The sequence below is a fragment of the Genypterus blacodes genome, unplaced genomic scaffold, assembly GCF_046128005.1.
Source record: "Genypterus blacodes isolate CSIRO-AG114 ecotype Tasmania unplaced genomic scaffold, CSIRO-AGI_Gbla_v1 ptg000156l_1, whole genome shotgun sequence".
In the NCBI taxonomy this organism is placed as follows: Eukaryota; Metazoa; Chordata; class Actinopteri; order Ophidiiformes; family Ophidiidae; genus Genypterus; species Genypterus blacodes.
This window is the reverse complement of record NW_027466957.1, coordinates 10,592,501-10,612,445: the sequence shown is the minus strand read 5'-3', so window position 1 is coordinate 10,612,445 and position 19,945 is coordinate 10,592,501. Positions and strand designations below refer to the sequence as shown.

General features: G+C 46.8%; 1 protein-coding gene across 6 annotated transcripts in view; it reads right to left on the bottom strand.

Annotated features, from left to right (window-relative positions):
* nav1a (neuron navigator 1a) overlaps positions 1 to 19,945 on the bottom strand; it is a 76,912-nt gene that overhangs the window by 29,885 nt on the left and 27,082 nt on the right. For all 6 annotated transcript variants that reach the window (XM_076166387.1, XM_076166390.1, XM_076166389.1 and 3 more), the window contains 2 exons: positions 13,614 to 13,716; positions 11,685 to 12,017 (listed from right to left, as the gene is read on the bottom strand). In XM_076166387.1, coding sequence (XP_076022502.1) covers positions 11,685 to 12,017; positions 13,614 to 13,716 — 436 coding nt within the window. The remainder of the gene's footprint in view (positions 1 to 11,684; positions 12,018 to 13,613; positions 13,717 to 19,945) is intronic.

Genomic DNA, 19,945 nt, shown 5'->3' with positions numbered 1-19,945 from the left:
GTGTGTGTGTGTGTGTGCTAGATGCTGTGTTTGACCGTTTATCAGTCTTTTGACAGCCCGCCTGTTTAAGCACACTTTCCAAGTAAAACACACACACAGATAAAAACAGCCTAGTTGTTCCTGTGGGAGTTTCAAATGAAATGCGATGTTAAAAATGAGATTGTGTGTATGAGATTGTGTGCGTGTGTGTGTGTGTGTGTGTGTGTGTGTGTGTGTGTGTGTCGATGGGTCAACACTGACCGTCAGCAGAGATGGTGAGCATGTTAAGAAAATAAATGTGTGCGTGTGTGTGTGTGTGTTGGTGTGTCTAATGCCCTGCCCTGATCTGACCACTCTGCTCTAATGGGTTTACATAAAGGGTCGATGGATCCTAGGGGTCACTCAACCAAAAAAGAGCAAAGACCCCCGACATACACACACACAATCAATACCCTAAGGATAAGTGCATCTGTGTGTGTACATTTATGGCCTCAATGTATGCTGGCAGAGGTGGGGGTGGGGGAGGTGGGGAGTGACTATTATTCCTTTCCTTCCACATATATGACAACATATATGATACATGTATGCATTAATAACCAACATCTTCACATATCATATGGATTGACATACAACCCACATACCAGACTTACAGCTAAGTCACAGTGATATGAAGGGGTGGGCGGGGAGGAGGAGGGGGGCTTGCTGCACTTCTCCCAGTCGCAGCAGATGAACCGTGGGAAGGCGTCTGCAGACAGAATCAGCAGGTCAGCCGCCCGCCAGAATGCGGCTCGGGCCCCGCAGCGGATCAATAAGAACTCACCCGCCCACATACCTGCCTGTCTGCCGGCAACTGGTTGTCAACGCGTTCACCTTAAAACAATGGAGCAAGGCAGCAGCAGAGACGGAACAACACTAACCCACTCAAGACGGGCGTCCCATTCCGGGGTGACTTTCCACTCTGGCTATTCTGCGCACTAATGTGATTTCCTGTTACATCGGGCGCGTAACGCAACACTAATGCAGACAGGAACGTGAACCTGCCCCGGAGCGCTGCGGTCGCTTATACAAGCCGATGCGGATTCAACATACGGCTCTGCGCATTCTTACACTGCGCCTACACACCGCATCCATACGCTCATTCCTTATCGCTTTACGCACAAAGTCACAAGTCAGAAAGGGGACAACGTGCACCGTGCAGCTGCCGGGGATTTATCAATGAGACACACTGCTGCTGGCTGCTGGCTACTGGCTGCTGCGGCTTTTTACGCACAGTTTCTACAACACGCCGAGACAATGAGAGACATTATGAGGCATTATGCGTGTCTGTCGTTTACATTCTTTGTCGTTACGGTAAATGTCAGCCGGTGTTGTATCCGCTCTCATCCGTTACCTTGACAGAAAGTGCATTGTCCTCCCCGGGCGCTGCGGTGCCGTCAGATGCAGCGTTTTCCCGTTCAGCACGCGTCCGCTCATTCTCCAGCCGTGCAGGATTCACGCCGCTTTGTCCACGCGTGGCATCGCCCGTAACACACACATACACACACCCAAATACACAACACTTATCCGGTGCTTTCCTCCGCCGCCTATGCCGCTGATAACAACACTGGGGAACCGCCTGTGCGAGTCAGCAGCATTAACTGGCTGACCCACTCCCGCAGTGCCTCTACGCTGACACACACACGCACGTTCACACACTCACACAGGAGGAAGGAGGGGAGCGACGAGCGAGCGAGGGAGGGAGGGAGGGAGGGAAGGGAGGCATGGATAAGAAAAGGCAACACCCCCGAATTCCTCCTCCTCTGCCCCCAGATTCCCTGATCGCGACCAGCTGTGCCTCTCCAGAAAGCGCACGGAGGCTTTTCACGCACAGCCGCAGGAGAATCACGCAGTCATCACATTCTCAAAGCGACATGTCAAAGGCATTTTCACACCCTTAAATCTTCCATCAACGCGCTACACACACACGCTGACTCCCCTCACTCACACCGTTTGATACCGAGCACATAATGGCGTGCAGGCTCACGCTACCCTAAGGAACACATCACAAAGATCTGAAATATCAAAGTCAAATAACTCATATATAAACATTTTTCCAACCGATTATGTCGTATGGATTATCTTTAACTATTAGAAGTATATAATATATTATACAATTATTAAGGTGGCTCATTTCAGAGTCCCTCAAGACTCTTTTAAATCTTTTAAAATCACATATTTTAATGTACACTTTTGATTTATAACACATAAATGGCCAAAAACAATCACTGGCTCTCTTGGGGAAATGCTGGAAAGTGGCCAAGTCGAGGGTGACATAAATAAGCCTCAATCAGGATGTAATGAACCAGGGTGCTTCAGCTAAATGACTCCTGTGTTTCTATTGTAACAGAGTGTGTATTGGCTACTGGGGACAGGCAGTGGGACTGAGTGTGTATCATGTATCCAACCACCGCCACCCCCACCCCATCTCTACCCTTCACAACATCCAGTGGCGTTTAAACACCGAGTGGACCCCAGTGAATAGCTCTGTCTGTCTGCTCTGCCTGTTCAGTCAATGAATGGAGTGTGTGTGTGTATTTGTGTGTTTTCGGTGTAGACAGTTTAAGAAAATTTGTGTAAATGGTAGGGAAAGAGAGAGAGAGAGGTCAAGAGATAGATAACGAGATAGGGAGAGGGAGAGAGAGAGGGGGAGAGAGAGAGAGAGAGAGAGAGAGAGAGAGAGAGAGAGAGAGAGAGAGAGAGAGAGAGAGAGAGAGAAGAGAGCTCATTAACACACTCTTCTTAAGTGCACGGGGAACAAAGACAGGATTCTTCATGCTACTGCTCGCCCGTACCATGCAGAGCCAGGTGGGCACACTGTGTGTGTGTGTGTGTGTGTGTGTGTGTGTGTGTGTGCGCGTGTGTGTGTGTGTGTGTGTGTGTGTGTGTGTGTGTGTGTGTGTGTGTGTGTGTGTGCGTGTGTGTGTGTGTGCGTGTGTTTGTAGAGTGTCTGACTGACTGGCACATTGGCATGCTGAACTGCAGGTGTGTGGAGCTTTAGCCATCTTTGTTGCCTAGCATTACTAACACAGAGAAAGAAACAGTTTCTAAGCACACATGCACGCATGCACGCACGCACGCACGCACGCACGCACGCACACACACGCACTTGCAATCCTCCTTAAATCAGCCTGAGCTAATACATTTATTTATGTCAGCTCCCGTCTAAGTTGCTGTTAAGTGTAGTTGGACAGCAGTCTCTCTCTCTCTCTCTCTCTCTGGTCAGCTTTACTTTGACCACTGACTCATGTCCAGACATGCCCCCTGCCCCCCCGCCCCCTCTCTCCTAATCTGCCTCCCCCTCTCTCTGTTTCTTTGGCCTCATCAAAGAGTATCTCCTTCTTCACCGCAATCCCTCTTTTCTTTCAGTATCTAAGCAGACAATACTAACTTACAATGTCTCAAAGGTGTGTGTGTGTGTGTGTGTGTGTGTGTGTGTGTGTGGTAGTTCCAGTATAATGAGGTGGTGATGTAACTGTGTAATGACAGTATACAGGCAGGGGTCGTCCCTGTGACCCTGGGAACCTGGCACTCTACCACTGATGAAAGAGACAAGCAACCTGGGAAAGCTCATCGCGGTTATCAGACCAGGAACACACACAGACAAGGAGCTGCACATGCATCACATGTTGGACCAGACCACATATGTAAACATAAGACACACACACACACACCCACACACTGATCAAACAGGAATCCTCCTCCTCTATTACCACAGTTTTCTCTGTTACCTTATCAATTTCAGATTTTCTTCCTCTTGGCTGGCAAACTTGGCACCTTTCCCCCTTTTGCCTCTTAAATCAAAAACATTCACACTATATCACTTACCTCCCTCACTCCCTGACTGTACACACCCCTCCACACACACATGTGGACAACCTAGCAGTTTGCAGCGGTGAAATACTTTCTCCTCTTACAAAATTACATCACCAGTGTTTGGAAAAAAAGAAAAGAAATAAATCTTAAAAACGCTGATTGCTGACGTGAATGTTTCCTTGAAAAAATGCATTTAAAATCTCTGCTGGAACAAAATCCCTTCCAATATTTAAACCATAATTTATGTCAGCATAATCTTCCTGTATATGTTTTAGGGATTTTCGTACGTTTGGGAGAAAAATCAGGCATTTCAGAGGAAGCAAAACAGCTGAATGTGCATTTACTTCAAAAGAATGATTGAATGTAAACGCGATTCATTCTGCCAGACTTGATATCCAGCTCAAACAACAAAAGATACATTCAAAACGCTGCTTAGGGACTCTTTGCATTGAACAGATCTTCAAAGCGTGTGTGTGTCCCATTCTAGCAAGGTGCTCTTATGAGTAATTCAGGGAACCTCTGAGGCCAGACCACCAAAACCATCTAATTAGGACCTTGCATGGACAGGATGCTATTCTCAAGGTCTATTCTGCTGGGGACAATATGAAGTGGAACTGTTCAGAATCAACTTGACTTCAAAGATGCTTTCCCCCCCTTTCAAGAAGACACCAAAGAAAGGACGAGTAAAAACAGCCCCGCGCTCACCGACCACTTCAAATATAACTCGCCATTTTTAAACGGTCAATTCAGCCCTGCGTCTCCTTAGGAAATAATTAAGATATTTTCTATGTTGGGAACATTGGTGCACGCAGGGGAAGGGATGAGATTAAGGGATGGCGTAATGAGGAGAACAGGAAGGGGGAGCCCAGGCGGGAGGGCCGAGAGAAAAGTGTGTGACTAATGTCGAAACAACTCCAGAGAATAACACCGTGGGAGTCAATGGGAGGGAATCTCGGTTTAATTCTTATGCGCATTACAAACCCCCGACACACCCCGCTGTTAAAACTTCCAAGGCTCAATTCCCGCGTCCGTGTCGTGTGTGTGTGTGTGTAGCCCAGATTTGAGGAATTTTCCCTCCAAAGCTCCTGAAAAATCTCCAAAGCTTGTCCTTTACCGTGCAGTTTCATTTACCCCCTGTTGAGGAGCTAAGCATGCACTTTAAAAAGGCTGTATAGATGGAGTGGGAGGGTATGACAGAGTGAGTGAGGGCGAGGTTAGTGGGAGTGTATGTGTGTGTGTGTGTGTGTGTGTGTGGGTCGGGGGTGGGGGTCTTCTATCCTCTGTGGGAACCTATCTTCAAGGGAATGTACCTGGTCATTTCCTCCAACTCCTCTCCTCATAACAGGGACTTAACAGAGCCGCATCTTGCTTTGTTTCTCCCTCATTCTCTGTTGTAGTCCAATCAGAAGCCTCTCTATAAGGATCCATAGCTAAGGTTTGTTGACTGAATGATGTCAGTCTTGACGTTTGTTGATCTAGTATCGTGTTCACCACTACCTGTTACACTCCAGTCCCTTTCCCTTTTCATCTATTCTGTGGGTCGGCTGAGATTCAATCGTAAGAAAATAAAATAAAGACAAACTCATCTGCAGGAAGAACCTGATCCGCCTCTTTCCTTAAAGGAAATGGGGAGGGAAATTGGTCATCGGGCAAAAGCCGCGACACTTTGACCTCTGTAAATTAAGAGGCTGAGAGGGCTCACACACACTCACACACTCCATTTGTTTCCCTTGCCCCGCTCATATTGTTGACATGGTAACCCATCCCTCTGAACTATGTGGGGGTCCCGCACGAGCACGAACCAGCCTGCACACACACACACACACGCGCGCGCATGCAGCCATTACGGCCACCATACCAATCCTACCCACACCGCATTGTCCATGCAGAATGCTGACCAAGTCCCTGAGGTTTCTTATTCTATCCAACCCTGCCATGAGAGGAAGCCAGGGATTAGCAGGGATTATGCCGTAGCGTCTCCACAGAGATTTAGAGCGACTCAGCAGGGGGGACGTCTAGGCAATGGGCAGCCATGACAATGGTTTTGGGGTTTGGTGGGGAGAGAGGAAGTGGAATGACATGGTACTTGAGAAGGAAGGAGTAATATTAGAGAGATGCATGTTGGAGGCGGCAGCGAGAGATTCAATGGCAGCTGTCAACTCTGTCGATTTTTGTTTATTTTAGAGCATAGTGCAATTTTGTGATCTATAAACACAACATTATTTTTCTTATAATCATATACTGCACTTTGCCAACTTTTCTTTCCTCCTAAAGTGTGGGAAAACATATTCCAGGGATGAAACTTCAGTTCCCAAGCTCCAGTCCAGAACATGTGTTTGTTGCTCAACATCAGTGCGTTTCACAATAAGGAAATGGGCTCACACTCAAACTAAATATACCAAAAAGCAGTTAGATGTCAAGCACGGTCGTCTTGGACACCGGCGCATGTGTGCAATAGAGCATGCGGGGACGGACAGAAAAGAGAGAGAGCGAAGAAAAGAAGTACAGCAAATATTTTCTGAAACAACACTGGAAGTCGCCGGAGATTAATTGTCATCTCCGAGAAGATCTCTGTCACTATTTGTGCTTGGTATGTTGGTTTTAAGAGTAAGCGATGCGGTGTGATTATATCAACGCAATAACAATGGAACCATGTGGGTCCAACAAGGCACAATAAGAGACATTACAACATTGTTCTCCCAAATAAAAGAGAGGCTTCGGGGGGTCTCCAGGGCTGCAAATCCCACAGATGCCCCATATGTTACTCTGTGTTAAAGCTTTTAATGTGTCTGTGTGTATGAATGCGTGTGTGTGTGTGTGTGTGTGTGTGTGTGTGTGTGTGTGTGTGTGTGTGTTTGTGCCACATTAGCACACAGACAGATTAATGTCATTATTGTCTGTCAGCAGAGCTCTACTTCTATACTGGGAGCCCATTACATCATCATCAAGGACAATCACCAAGGCATTAAAGTACACCTCTAGTTACTTGTAATGTATTGAATGTAATTAAAGTGTAACATAAGTGCGGTCTGGGAATGAATGGTATGCGTTCATGCTTTGTCAACCCTGACAGGCAAACAGAAAGGCCCCTGAAACACGATGACAGAGTGAGATGACACTAAAGCAATCTTTGCTCGGGATTAATTAAGAAAGGCTGCGTGCGTCACATGTGTGTGTGTATCTCTCTAGTTTCCCCCCCCTCCACCGCACAAGTGGGGGAACAAAAGAATACACACCACAATTCCATCAAACTTCTCTGTAATGACAGGGAAAGTAATTGATTACACGCCGCAGTGAGCAGACAGAAGCAAAAGAGCGCCGCGCACGAGACAGAGAGAGGCCCCGGAGAGGAGCAGGTAGGGGACGACAAGAACAACAGCACAGTCTGCCTCTCATCAACCTTTCATGCGATCAGAGAGAGAGAGAGAGAGAGAGAGAGAGAGAGAGAGAGAGAGAGAGAGAGAGAGAGAGAGAGAGAGAGAGAGAGAGAGAGAGAGAGAGAGAGAGAGAGAGAGAGAGAGAGGCGTGACGTTTTGTTTTGGGGAGGGGGTCTGTAACTGGACCGTGGTATGAGTCATGGCGTAAAGATCTGGCTCTTAGCAGAAGGGAAACCCTGGGTGTGTCCACTGAGGTCAAAGAGAAAGTGAGGGAGGGGAGCGATCACCTGTAATGTCATGCGATCAGATCCAGATGTAGAGAGGGGATTTCATTAATCACACACGAGGCAGCGTTCTGGCCTGTTTATGGGTTTAGTTTTTGACCAGTAGGTGGGGTCAGAGAGCAACAGGACTGGGCTTGGCCTCAAGGAGTAACACTGCAGTCTATACCCAGAGCACCCGCAGGCGTGTGTCCTTCACAGACTAACCTTTACTGCCCTGTCCCGCCTGTAGATAAGGATTAAGATAGAGAAGCAACGACAAGGGCTATTGAGTTACACCTCATTAGAACAGATGAACCATCAATGTGGTCAAACAGCATCAGATAAAGACTGCTGGGTTTGAACAACAACAAACATCTAATTGCACGTACCATTGGTGAACTTCTGTATTAAACCTTCCTCTTTTTGTTTCAGTTCCCTGTACTGTGCTACATTTATACAGCTCAGTTCTGCTTAACTGGAAACCAGACGCTGCTAAATCAACCAGCACACCCCCGGAAATGTTAAAGGCATTGGTGTGTCTGTATGTTTCTTTATGTGTGTGTGTGTGTGTGCTCTAAACAAATGTCTCCATAATTCAACCCGGTTAGTGTCATGAACCGGATCGTCTCGGAGCATAACCATGGAAACAATGCAATTGCTGTCGAGAATTGGAGCTCTTCCATCCGGAAACAAAAGCGTCTGCGACCAGCAGTGCAGAAAACAAGGCACAACACTCATCCAGCCATCGACGTGTGTGTATATACACGCACAGCCAATTACCAGCACCACAACAAAGATAAAAACAATCAATACTGGCTGTGTAGCCTAAGTGACACACTGAAACCAATACAGACCAAAGCTATACAACACATATAACACACATTCAGCACTTTCAAGCGCTGAATGATGGAAAACAGCGCTCATGTTCTCAAGAGGAAAAGGTTAATGACAAAGCTATAACATTTGTCGACTCGTATGTGGAAAACATTGTACCCATTGGTCTCAACCAGAGGTTTATAGCGTATTTAATGTCCCAATTTAACATAACCCTTAAAAGTTCTCAAGGTGTAAATCAACAACCTATACTGGGCCACACCTCAGCACTGTTTTAACTACACGCATGTGCTCACACATGAGCCTACACAAGGGAATGACCTCCTCATGGTCCCCATCCTGGTGTTTCCTGGTGAGAATGACGTGTGTGTGTGTGTGTATGTGTGTGTGAGAGAGAGAGAGAGTGTGCGAGGGGGTTACTGGAAGGAGGTTTGGTTCCAGATGTAGGTGGGACACATCAGACAAGCAGAGGCCCCGACAAGGGAAGCACAGGAAACGGATCTCTGTCACAAGGGGTCCTGAGTGTTTGTGTGTAAGTATGGGGTCCGTGTGTGTCAGACAGGTTGTGGTGGTCCAGTCACCGTAAACGTAAGCTTTACAGATGAATGTGACTCACGCTTTTTTATGACTGAGGTGAGTCACGGTGAGGCAAAGCCAGCTCCTTTATTTAGTTTATGACCCAACAAATGTTTTAGGGAAACTATTCTCGCGCTGTTTAACACAACAAAGAGATGGAGACTGCACAACCCAAACAAAGAACGTGTGTGTGTGTATGTGATACATAATAAATGTAGGGAACTCCTATGTATTATATATGATGGGGGTGAGGTGTAGCAGTGTATTGTGACCCCTGTGTGACCTGCAGAGTGACTGGATGTATAATGGATGACGATGTGCAATAAATGATGAGACCTGGGACTTATGAGGGAGAGGAGGGGAAAGAGCAGCATTACAGTGACCTCTAGTGGTCGACACACACATTACAGTAAATGTAAAGCAGACACGTTCACGTTGGGGCTCCAGGTGGCAGTGAAGGAAAACATTACAACACACATTACAACATAATGGTGTCCAATATCACAAGAAGACCATAAACAAACACTCATCACATTGAAAACATGATATATGTCTCGATCTATTCTTTAAGATATGCGATCTGTTCTTGGCCCACTGTGGCTCAGCTGTTTCCTTCAGTCTGTTTGGTTCTTTTCTCCAAGTTTTTACAACTAAACAGATCCATAAAGCTGTCATAGTGTCATAAATGTATCATTAAATTGTTTATCTCCTCCTTTTTTGTGTTCTTTTCCTCTTTGTTGGCGATTAACAAAGAGCAATGTATATAACATGTTCAGGTAGTCATTAGATAAACATAAAAAGTCCAAAACACAGCTATGTACAGCTAATTACAAACATCTAACTTCTGTTCCTTTGCTCCATTAATATCAATATAATGTTGAAAGGTATTATGTTACTGCATCGAGTACAACAACCCAAAGAACAGATCTGAAAGCATTCAGATTCAATAAGATGCTGTCAAACTGAATCATAGTGGATTAGGTTGCGCCCGTGTCCGCCCTCTGTGTAAAGGCCAGGCTGGGCGCAGCTTTGATAGTCTGATCATATCTCTATTTACTATTGTATCGTAATTCATTCAATCAAGATTTGATCTGAAGCAGAAAAAATGGATGACAGCTTCCTTGTTTCTCTTTATCTGTCTTCAAGCCTGTGAGTCTGTTGTGTTGTTTGTCTTTCCTTGCAAAGGGGACACACTTAAACTTAGTGAACCACAAGTTGGAGGCCACACAGCAGCACTAAGGGGACCTGGACTGTGTTGCCATTGATTTCCTTGTGACCGGGGCTGCATTTTTGTGGTCACCGTGGAGATGTTAAGACTATGGCCAGAGGTGTTTTTTTGGACAAGCTCTGGGGCCACAAGAGGACACAGAAGACACAGACACACACACAATCCTAAATTTAAGATGGGATAATGTGTTTTTTACTCAGTGTGCTCAAGGTAAGTCAGTGTAAGGTTATGCTAAGCTGAAATAGGTGTGTCATACTCTCCACAACACACTGAGACCACAGAACACAACCTCCTCTATCTGCAGATTGATGGGAAACCTCTGTCATTCCTGTCGTTACTTCACAGAGTCACAAGGCAGTGAGCTGACTGAGACTCAGGGAGCTCAATAAGCAGTGACGGCTCCCAGCACACTCACACACTGTGTCCTCCTGCCTAATCACTCAATTGCCAAAGACAAACAACAGATTTAGAAAAATCTCCCTCTCAATATTTCTGGGTCAACAACAACAAACACACACTCCCATGAACGCTGACATGACTGCAATGATTCTAGGTTAGTCCATTATGTAGGACAAACAAATTAAGGTTAGCGACGACACACAACAACAACAACAACCCTGTATGCTCTTGTACTCTTTGCTGCCACAGACACAAGAGCAGAGGTCACAGTGTGTGTGTGTGTGTGTGATGTAAGAGATGACACCTGAGAATATGTAAGGAACACACTCACTCACAGAGGTGAGAAGTATACAGTATGTTCTTGAGAAATACTCTTTTTGTGTTTGTGTTTAGTTAGTAAGTTATTTTCGGTTCTGGTGGAAGAATTTAATGAAAAGAGGAGAATTTGGGATTATTATAATTTTCTATTCTACTTGAGTACAGGATTTGAGTACTTCTTCCACCGCTGCATGATCATGTAGGTGATACATTATAAGAAGTCGTACACCACCTGGGTAACAACCAGCTCTTAAATGTGCACTAGAAAATGCACATAGATCTAAGCCAGAATCAGTTGGGTCCAGTATTCTGAGGCGATCTCAACGAAAAAATCCAATCCAAGAGAACCAGAACAGAGATCCAAGTAACCTGATCCATGACTCGTTCAACATGAAACTAAATCTAACAGAGGCAGAATGAGCCAGGGTTCCAACAGCACCTGCATCCTAGCTGGGGCAGAGAGTCTGGTGAGCCAACGCTGCAAGGGGTCCCCCTCACAACCACAACTGCCAGCTTTGCTCACAGCTGAATATGACGCCGTGATCTCTTTGAGGGGGCTCAGTGAGGGTGACATCATTCCCAGCCTCTGCCAAAGGGCTGTTTTCTGGCTACGGCAGAGCCAAAGGCACAGCTGCCGGTGTGGAGGCAGACTCTGAGAGGAGTTGCAGAGGGGCCTATGGAGGCTTTGTTATGACGGTAAACCAGTAAGTGTTGGCCTGGCACGGCTGCAGGGCTGTAACAGTTGGCAGGTGGCAGGATTTACCTCACAAGTCGTGCCAAAATCATTTAAATGCTATTAAGGTGAATGAGGCAGACGCGAAGACACCTGATATTAACATGAAAGAGAGCTCAACTTACCCATTGCCCAGATCATCAATATCATCATCATCATCTTCCTCCTCTTCGTCATCCTCATTTGGGCTTTTCCCACCAAGGTCGCTATCACTAAGGTAATCTCCCTTCAAGAGAGACGGATCTTCGATGTCTTCGATGAGGTGGGCGCGAGAGGTGTGGCTGATTCGGAGGAGGCCGTCTGATTGGGTGTTACCTGTGGACGGGGCGTCGCCAGCCTGCAGGCGGGGGCTGGCTTGACCGTGCCGCCATGACAGCGGAGAAGAGCGATTCGACAGACTGGAAATGGAGAACGCCGCGGCTTCATCGCTGTCATAGCACATGCCCGCCTCCACACAGCTACGTAAAGAAAAAGAGGACAAGGTTCAAGTTTTCTTATGTGGCAATAATAAAAGATTCTCTCAGCAATAAAGGCCTCAAATACTCAATCACACTTTTAACAGACAGGAAGTCAGAATCTTTCAATTCCTTATTTCCTCAGAGGAGCTCTATCTTCTTCTAACGCTACCCTGCATCCTCTTTCCTCAGTGTATAAAGACAGAGCGCGCCTTCATCTGACAGGGATTAGTTGCATTCCAGGTGTGTGTGTATGTATGCCGTGTGCCTGTACAAATTTGAAGTATGCATGCGTGTGTGCTTTCATGTTATTTAGCTGTCAGCAAATGTGCTTTTATCCCTTCTGTTCCCTGCGTGTGTGTTTGTCAGTTTGTGCTTGCGCCTATTTACGTGAGTCTACAAATATGAGCCTCGGTCACGATATCACACATTGTGCGTATTAAAGCGGCATAGCACATTGCCGCTTAGCACCCGGGCTGGCATTGATGAGTATTAAGGTCTTAAAAGTGGCTGGCTTTCAAACTGTGACAGCATTTGCATTTGCTTCATGCTTTAAAAATGAATCTTGTCTTTGAAATAGAGAATCATCTGTACAAAAACCACCAATAGAGACATTTCCACATTAAAACGCTTAACTGCTGACATGAAACAGGCAAGAAAGAAGTGTAAAGAAGGCTGAGGCTACTGCTAACCTTCTGCTGGTTATTGTTACTGTATATGTCTGGGAAAATATGTGTAGACATAACAGTTTGCTTTTGTTTGACTCATGCAAATCTCCCACTCGAAATTCCAATTTTTTTCACAGGAAATATGACGTCATGTTCGTACAGGAACGTCCACAGACAGACCGTAGGCCTCAAAGTGGCAAATATCTTCGGGAGTCAGCGGGGAGCAATTCAGCGTTACTACTGCAAAGGAAGCGTATTCCAGCAGGGAACCATCTGCTGCTTTACTCTCCCACCTAAGAGCTCCTGTTGAGGGACAGGGAGAGCAAGCACGGAGGGAGACGGGCGGACAGACAGGCAGACGGAAGGGAAACTCTCAAGGACAAAAGCTGAGGCGAGGACACGGCCAACGCCAGCAGTCAATGAAAGGAAGCAGAGGGATGGAGAGGGTGAGTGAGTGGATGACACACACACACACACACACACATACAACCTAATGATCGCTGTGTGCCAATATGAGTCGTGAGTTTGCATAGGACGCGCTGGCTTTGAAGTCAGCTTTGAGCTAATCCTGCTGCAGTTCTGTATTAACCGACGCAGAGCGAGAGCCGGATGAAAACAACAAGATAACAGCCGCTGGTCTATCAGGAATCCTGATATTGATCTCAGAGCCCACAGGCACTTTCCCACCGCACCATCACACACTGTTAGCACTGTCAATAAGAATCCATCCATCTCAACTGCTATCCTCCCTGACTATTCATGGGCTGTTTGCTTTGCTTTTTTCGCTTCGCTTCTCTGCTTTTCTTTTCGTTTCTTTTGTGTGTCTAGCTTTGTTTGTGTGTGTGTGTGTGTGTGTGTGTGTGTGTGTGTGTGTGTGTGTGTGTGTGTGTGTGTGTGTGTGTGTGTGTGTGTGTGTGTGTGTGTCGCTGACCTGTGGCTGAGCTGCACCCCTCTCAGACTGGTCATGGTTTCCTCAAGGTTCTGCCGAAGGTCCAGAACATTTTGGACCGTCCTCTTCCTCTGGGACTCTGGGTCTGCAAGTGCACAAAAAGAGAGAGAGAGACAGATGAGGCATTTTTGAGAGACAAAATGTCAAAATGGACAATGCTTTGACTTCATATCTTTCATATCCTTTCCCATTTTTCAGCTGACATTTAGATATCGGGAGTTTAAAATAGTTAAAATACTTCAGGATTCAGTTTTCAGACAGGAATTTTGTGAGAGAGCCAGTTGTTCCACATGTGGTATGCAGACATCTTCTGCCTTCATACTGACTCAGCTCTGTGTCTCTGCTTATTTGGATGCACCTGTTTATAAACAAACGGCAGCTTCTAACTTCTTCATTCTTTCAGGTACAAAAACCATTCAGACATATTCCAGGTCTTCAGGCTTTATTGTTTCAGGATTTTGCTTCCATTTCTTTCCTAATTTTAGGACCTTTATGCTTCTTCATTCATATATACCATTTAAACATTCTTCAGGCCTTCCCACTCTCAGGCTCAGTCAGACTGGGTAATCATATAATGTTCAGCTTTGTGCCCAATGTCCAAAAGCTGGGATTACACCTAATCATCCAAACAAAGCCTGAAGCAGAACAAATGTCTGTATGGGAGGACCAGGCGATATGATGGTCTGTGGATAAGTTCCCAATGCGCTGTTGTTTTTCCAGATGGCAGCAGTGCAAAATGAATTAAATATGACGCAGACAGCCAGTCAGACAGACAAAACAATAGAGGAGACCTTCAAGACCACAAAGGTCTCCCGCTCTCAGTACTGCTCAGGCAGTGAGTATCATAAGTATCAGTCAGTCAGTCAGTCAGTCAATCGGATAGGCGGTCAGGCGGTCATTCAGTCGGACACTTGCCCTCACTAAAACAACCGTCGGAGGACATACTGCTCTTCGTCTCAACGCTGCTCAGATTGAACTGTAGATACATGCAGGATCATCCAGCCAGACTGCTGTTTCAAATGCCTGTGTGCGTGTGTGTGTCTTCAGACAACTCCGCAGGGGGTTTGGAGGACAGAATGGGCTGAGAAACAATAAGCCCCAAAAAGTCTCAAAAGAGGGAAAGATAACACAACACCAAAACGTCTCACACACACACAGAGATCCTGAGAATGTCTGAGTCTGTCTGGAAGATTCAGATCTCAACGGGTTCTGCTCCTTATTCTGCACCATCACAACACTAAAACCCAAGACAAAGCTACAAGCTAACCTGCCCTCACATGACCTCTAACCTCCTTCTCCCCTCACTCTTTCATCTGTGTAATGTGATAGTAGAGGAATAACAGTAAGTAAACTACAGGGCAGTGTGTTCCCGTCCTTGAGGGTCGAGTTGGAGCTGACCAGCTGACTCCCAAATGACCCCAGCTAGAGATTTACTGCAACCACGGGACAGGCCGAGGCCGAGACAAACAGGGGAAATGTACAAAGCAACCAAACGCATCACGTGTGGGGATCTGCCACAAACAAAGAGGCGTCACTGTGGTATACAACTCACTCTTTATTTTGGGGTTTTCCGCACATTATGTTAATTTCTCCAACAAAAGAGCCAGATTGTTGAAGCGATCGTTCATCGTTCGCCCCAGATGTTAAGGACCGACGTGTCGAAAAGCTCTGTTCGGCACTGATACTGAGCGGTCACCACTGATCGGCATGTAAACAGCGACGACAGCTCAGAATGCGTTTCTGTTAAGCGGCAGGGAATGCAACAAGAAGCGAGAAAAAGCAACCAGATATGTCTCAGATCAAAGTAAAGACGATGATTTGCGTCTGTAGAAGGTTTGCGCTGTGTAATGTGTTATTTTATTTCACTAATTTCTAGTCTGACATCGATTCCTTTGCTATTAACAGTGGCAAAAGCCTGCGATACACTGAGTCATGTCTGGGCCTGCAGAGAGAGAGAGAGAGAGAGAGAGAGAGAGAGAGAGAGAGAGAGAGAGAGAGGGAAGTAAATGACCCTGAAAATGCTGGCAGAGGGTTAGCTGGCCCGCTCTCACCACCCATACCCCCCACTGCACCCATGCCTCCCCCCACCCCACCCCCATGAATCAGTCCAGCTGGCTAGTGAGGAGGTGAAGGGGGAGAAATCATTGTAATGAGCGGAGAGGCCAAATCCTGACCTGTCAGAGGTGTCAATCTCAACAACAGCTGCAGACTAAACGCAGGGTAAGTAAGTGGGTACACACACGCGCACACACACACACACAGACACACACACACACACACACACACACACACACACACACACACACACACACACACGCACACACACACACACACACACACACACACACACACACACACAGAAACACTTAGACCCGGCCAGATTTATAAAGATGGATTGATTTCTTCTGAAGGGAAAATCCACGTATACAATTGATTAGTCACCTCTGGGGACAGGCAGCTCAGCAGAGAGATGATGAAGTCATTTGATTCCAACCTTCTGTCTCTCACACACATACACACAAAACACACACACACACACACACACACACACACACACACACACACACACACACACACACACACACACACACACACACACACACACACACACACACACACACACACACACACACACACACACACACACACAAACAATATAAACAAAAACAGTCACTGTCTTTTGTGTGAAGATTTGTTAAGAGCCACGTTTCAGCTTTTGAATTCTGGCAATCTTGCAGGAACAAAGGAACCCTCAAACATGCAAACAGATACAAACACACACACACACACACACACACACACACACACACACACACACACACAAACAAATGCACGCTTTTAATTGGCCGATTTTAATTACCCTAAACGGGAGCTTTGTTTAACACCGGCGTCAAATTGATTCGATACGGTCTGCATGATTACGCATGAGCCTTTGTGTACGAGTGTGTGTAAAACTCTTTCCTGCACCGCCTCTGACCTGGCTCTGGTGGTCCCAGCTGGCATGGAGAGGGTTGGGGGGGGAGAGGTTGGGGATTGAGAGAAATTACGGATGCAAATATCCCTGTCAGCTCCGGCAGCTCCCCAGGGGCGCCGATGAATCACGCTGATCTGCTTTAAATAGAGTGCATACGTACATGAGTTGGCGTGTGTGTATACGTATGCGCCTTGTATGCTGGGAGAGCGTCTCCACCTGCCTCTTCTCCACACACTCACACCAACACACGTGTTCCAGCTCTGACGAGGCTGTGAAACCAGCTAAGGAGCCTCTTTCATAATGGTCCACTCAAGCCCTTTAAATGAGACAGACACTGCATGCTAATGCAGGTCTGCTCTTAGCCAGGACGGAGAACCAAGCAGACACAAAGGCTGACTTCAAAAGACGGCTTGCTTGCAAAGAAATGGAAAGTCAGAGGCGGTGAAGGAAAAAAGCGAGAGGACGTTTTAGTTTGGCGGTCATCGTCCTGCCTGCGACACCACAACAAGAGCACAGCTGGCACGACGGAACAAACACACCACGGTTAAGAAAGACCAGCATAGCCTCTCTCTCTCTCTCTCCTTATGTGTGTGTGAGCATGTATGTGCGTGCCTGCTGTGTGTGGTCACGTCACAAGCCCCATAAAGTAGAACTGCTGGCCTTTGCATTAGCGGCGACGTGGAGTAGCTTCTCTTTGAATCCACCAGACGCTAAATCACGGACAGAGCTTCGGGTGGAGCAGAACGATGGCCATGAATCTACACTGAGACAAATGAGTCGTCTAGGATTGTACCGCAGAACGTACACAAGCTTCCTGCAGGGACAGAGCATTACGCTGCTTCTACTGTTCCTCAGTGTGCTATATCCTCCAAGCATTTTCACCCCTCACACTCCCGTCGCACCAGACTCTGCCCTCCATTCATCTCAGTGAAAGCGGCGCGAACGACACGCTTGTGAATTAATCTCACCTTGTTCAATCAGCCTGAACTTTGACCTGCGGAATGCCGATGACTGCAGTTTGAGAGCGAGCGAGGAATTGTCCACCCTCTGGATTCTGAATGTGTTTGATCGTTTTGTATCCTCTTTTGGCATCATTCAGGGGGTTAGGGTTAGGGGAAGACAAACTCTGTGAGGAAAAATCGCATCTCACTCCAGCACTTCATGTTTATGACATCACTGCCGCGCTCGCTTCCTATTCGCTGCTGGGTGGCTTAAAACAAATCTCGACCTCTGTTTCTGCTTTGTACCTTTATGGCGGACAAAACACATCCATATGAGGATCTGTTATGGAAATAGGTATGTCATAAAATCTCTAAGACATTCTAGTAGAGAAGAGGAAACAATAAGCAACGCAGCCTGATGTGTTTGACAGACAGGCTGAACCAGAGACAGACAGACGACAGACAGTCCACTTGTTTTGCTCTCCTGGGTTACTCTACTCTCCATTAGAAACAAACAAACTCCCCAAAGATACACTAATGGCTCTGTCCTTGTAGCATGTGTGTGTGCGACTGTGTGCTTCTGCGCAGTACATTAGGGCATGTCCAACATCTGTCCACACAGGAGTGTGTGTCCTCGCCAGCGAGAGCATCATCTCACCGGAAAATGAAGGAAGCGTTGAGTAACGGCTCCCGTTTCTATTCTTTCCTTCCTTCCCTCCGGAGTTCATTTGTCCCTGTCGCAGCCACGTGTGTGTGCACATATGTTAGTGTCAGTGTAACCGTCCTCGGGCTTCAGCACCCAGCGCGCATTAAAAATGGGTGTGGTTGAGTTTCTACTACCTCACAACAGATCCGTGCCTTCAGCAGTGTGTTAACATCTTCAAACAGCCGGCGGCTTCCAAAATGGGTGTTTGTCTGTCGCAAAGTCAATGATTACAGCATTCCTGATGATTAACACACACACACAAACAGGAAGCCAGTAAAACCTCTGCGAGTATTGTTTTGGCGTTAATCTTTATCTCATATCTTTTCAACGAATATTCAAGGTGGTGGTGGCGGCGGCTTATTAAACAGCGCATGTGCAAGATATACTACAATGTGCAGGTTGGTTCATTATTTCTTATTTTGTCTTCCTTGCATCAAACCCTGATGTGACACGGCCACCCTGCGTTACGCTCAGATCCCCTTTCTCTCTCTCAGCCCTCTGCTGACCTCAGACTGTTTGCAAAACAGGAAGCATTACAACATACAGTCCGTTCCTGCACATCTGGACAGGGAGGACAAACGCACGCAAACGCACCCCAACGTGCACGAGCGCACACACAGAGAATACACACACAGTTCATCGGCTTCACCGTGATGAGACAACAGGATATCAGAGCCCTGAAAGAATCACATCGGATACGTGACACGAATGGTTAACGAGCGATCGGAGGATGCGTCCACATCTGTCTGCACCGAGCATGGACAGTTGTTGTGAGTGATCTTCCCATGACAGCACCAATTAGTGTGTCAATGCATGTGTGTGTGTGTGTGTGTGTGTGTGTGTGTGTGTGTGTGTGTGTGTGCGGTGAGGCATAGGCAAGATACAGAAAGAGCCAAGTCAGTGGTATGGGGCAGCTGACTGTGATGACGACCGTTTCAAATCAGGAAACCTCACTGCAAGCATGGAACCAATAACAAAATGTGATGCAGAAACACGCAGCACGCACACACACATGTGCACACACACAGATGCTTGAGGAGATAGAGAGCCAGAGAAAGAAAAGCCTATGAAGAGTTCAGACCGTCAGAAATCCATAAGAGCTCCTTGGCTTTGAACATCGACCCAAACACACAAACACACACACACGTGATTGGATCAGCACAAGTCTCTTCTATCTTATCGGCTTGGAACAGGACCGTATTCCCTAAACCTCAACCTTATCTGCTCACACGTCACAGCGCACATCTGCTCAGCGAGGAAGACGAGGAAACCTCAAGCGCCTGCGAAGAGGTTTATGGTCGAGACCCTAAATGAACATATGACCCCTGACCTTCCTGATCGGGCTTCAGAAACAGACGCTGGAATGTTTGTCGTCTAGAGTTGCGCTGGATGACATAAAGTGGTGTCACACACACACGCGCACCCCCCCACACACACACACACACACACACACAATCACACACACACACACACACACACACACACACACACACACACACACACACAATACAGAGCCACACATGGCATGCAGATGAGATTCGTATCAACTGGGTGAAAATACACAAACTGCAATCAAAAACCTTCACAGCGGCTATAAATCGCGCGCACACACACACGCGCGGATGCACGCAAACCAAACTCACTAAACTAAACTAAACTCAATCCTGAGCCGAGGCAGACCATAATGTGCGGT